Source organism: Limulus polyphemus, unplaced genomic scaffold (genome assembly GCF_000517525.1).
Source record: "Limulus polyphemus unplaced genomic scaffold, Limulus_polyphemus-2.1.2 Scaffold2271, whole genome shotgun sequence".
Classification (NCBI taxonomy): Eukaryota; Metazoa; Arthropoda; class Merostomata; order Xiphosura; family Limulidae; genus Limulus; species Limulus polyphemus.
Window position 1 is genome coordinate 145,719 of NW_013667881.1, and position 844 is coordinate 146,562.

Here is an 844-nt window from a genome sequence, read left to right on the forward strand (position 1 = left end):
AATATTGTATTGTTCGTGTATTGTTTCCTTCTCTGTTATATCATTATGTGATAATATTGTATTGTTCGTGTATTGTTTCCTTCTCTGTTATATCATTATGTGATAATATTGTATTGTTCGTGTATTGTTTCCTTCTCTGTTATATCATTATGCGATAATATTGTATTGTTTGTTTATTGTTTCCTTCTCTGTTATATAATTCTTTGATAATTTAACTGTTCGTGTATTGTTTCCTTTTCTTTTTGTGGTTTTATTACTAGTCTTTTGTTGCCTCTTTTTAAGATATTACAGCACATGGTCTCAACAATTACTATGTAAATGAATCTAAGCTTTGAAAATAACTATAAATTATGCCACTCTTTCCATTTAGGCATGTGTAACTTCTTCCCTCACATCCTATAAAAAATACATTTTACCAACACATCTTTTTCACTTTTTTTTGCACTGCAACACATATGGCTGCCTATACTATCAATTCACAGTTTGTTCCATCTTTAGTTATAATTTTCTTTGTTTTTAAGGTTGTGAAGATAGTAAACCAGATGAAATTTCCATGTTGTTGGCTGTGGCAGTTTTCATTCTCTCAGCTCCTGGAGAAGTTGTGTCAACACCAAATCTTCAGTTTCCATGTATCAATCTTTTTAAACAAGCACTGCAGCTCGATGGAGACCTGGTATTCTATTTTCAAGCATGTCTATGTACTGTCAAATAATTAAATAATATAAACTTCAGATTGTTAGCATTAACAAAATAATTTTTTTAGTACAGACAGTGCCATACCAATGTTTGATTGTGCCCAGTGTGACATATAACTTTGGTGCCCCCCCCCCCCCCCCCCCCCCCC

The 844-nt window shown here is 32.8% G+C and overlaps 1 protein-coding gene across 4 annotated transcripts in view; it reads left to right on the forward strand.

Annotated features, from left to right (window-relative positions):
* Positions 1 to 844, forward strand: part of LOC106466475 (HEAT repeat-containing protein 5B-like) — a 72,097-nt gene that overhangs the window by 64,090 nt on the left and 7,163 nt on the right. For all 4 annotated transcript variants that reach the window (XM_022394493.1, XM_022394494.1, XM_022394495.1 and 1 more), the window contains one exon: positions 522 to 673. In XM_022394493.1, the coding sequence (XP_022250201.1) occupies positions 522 to 673 (152 nt within the window). The remainder of the gene's footprint in view (positions 1 to 521; positions 674 to 844) is intronic.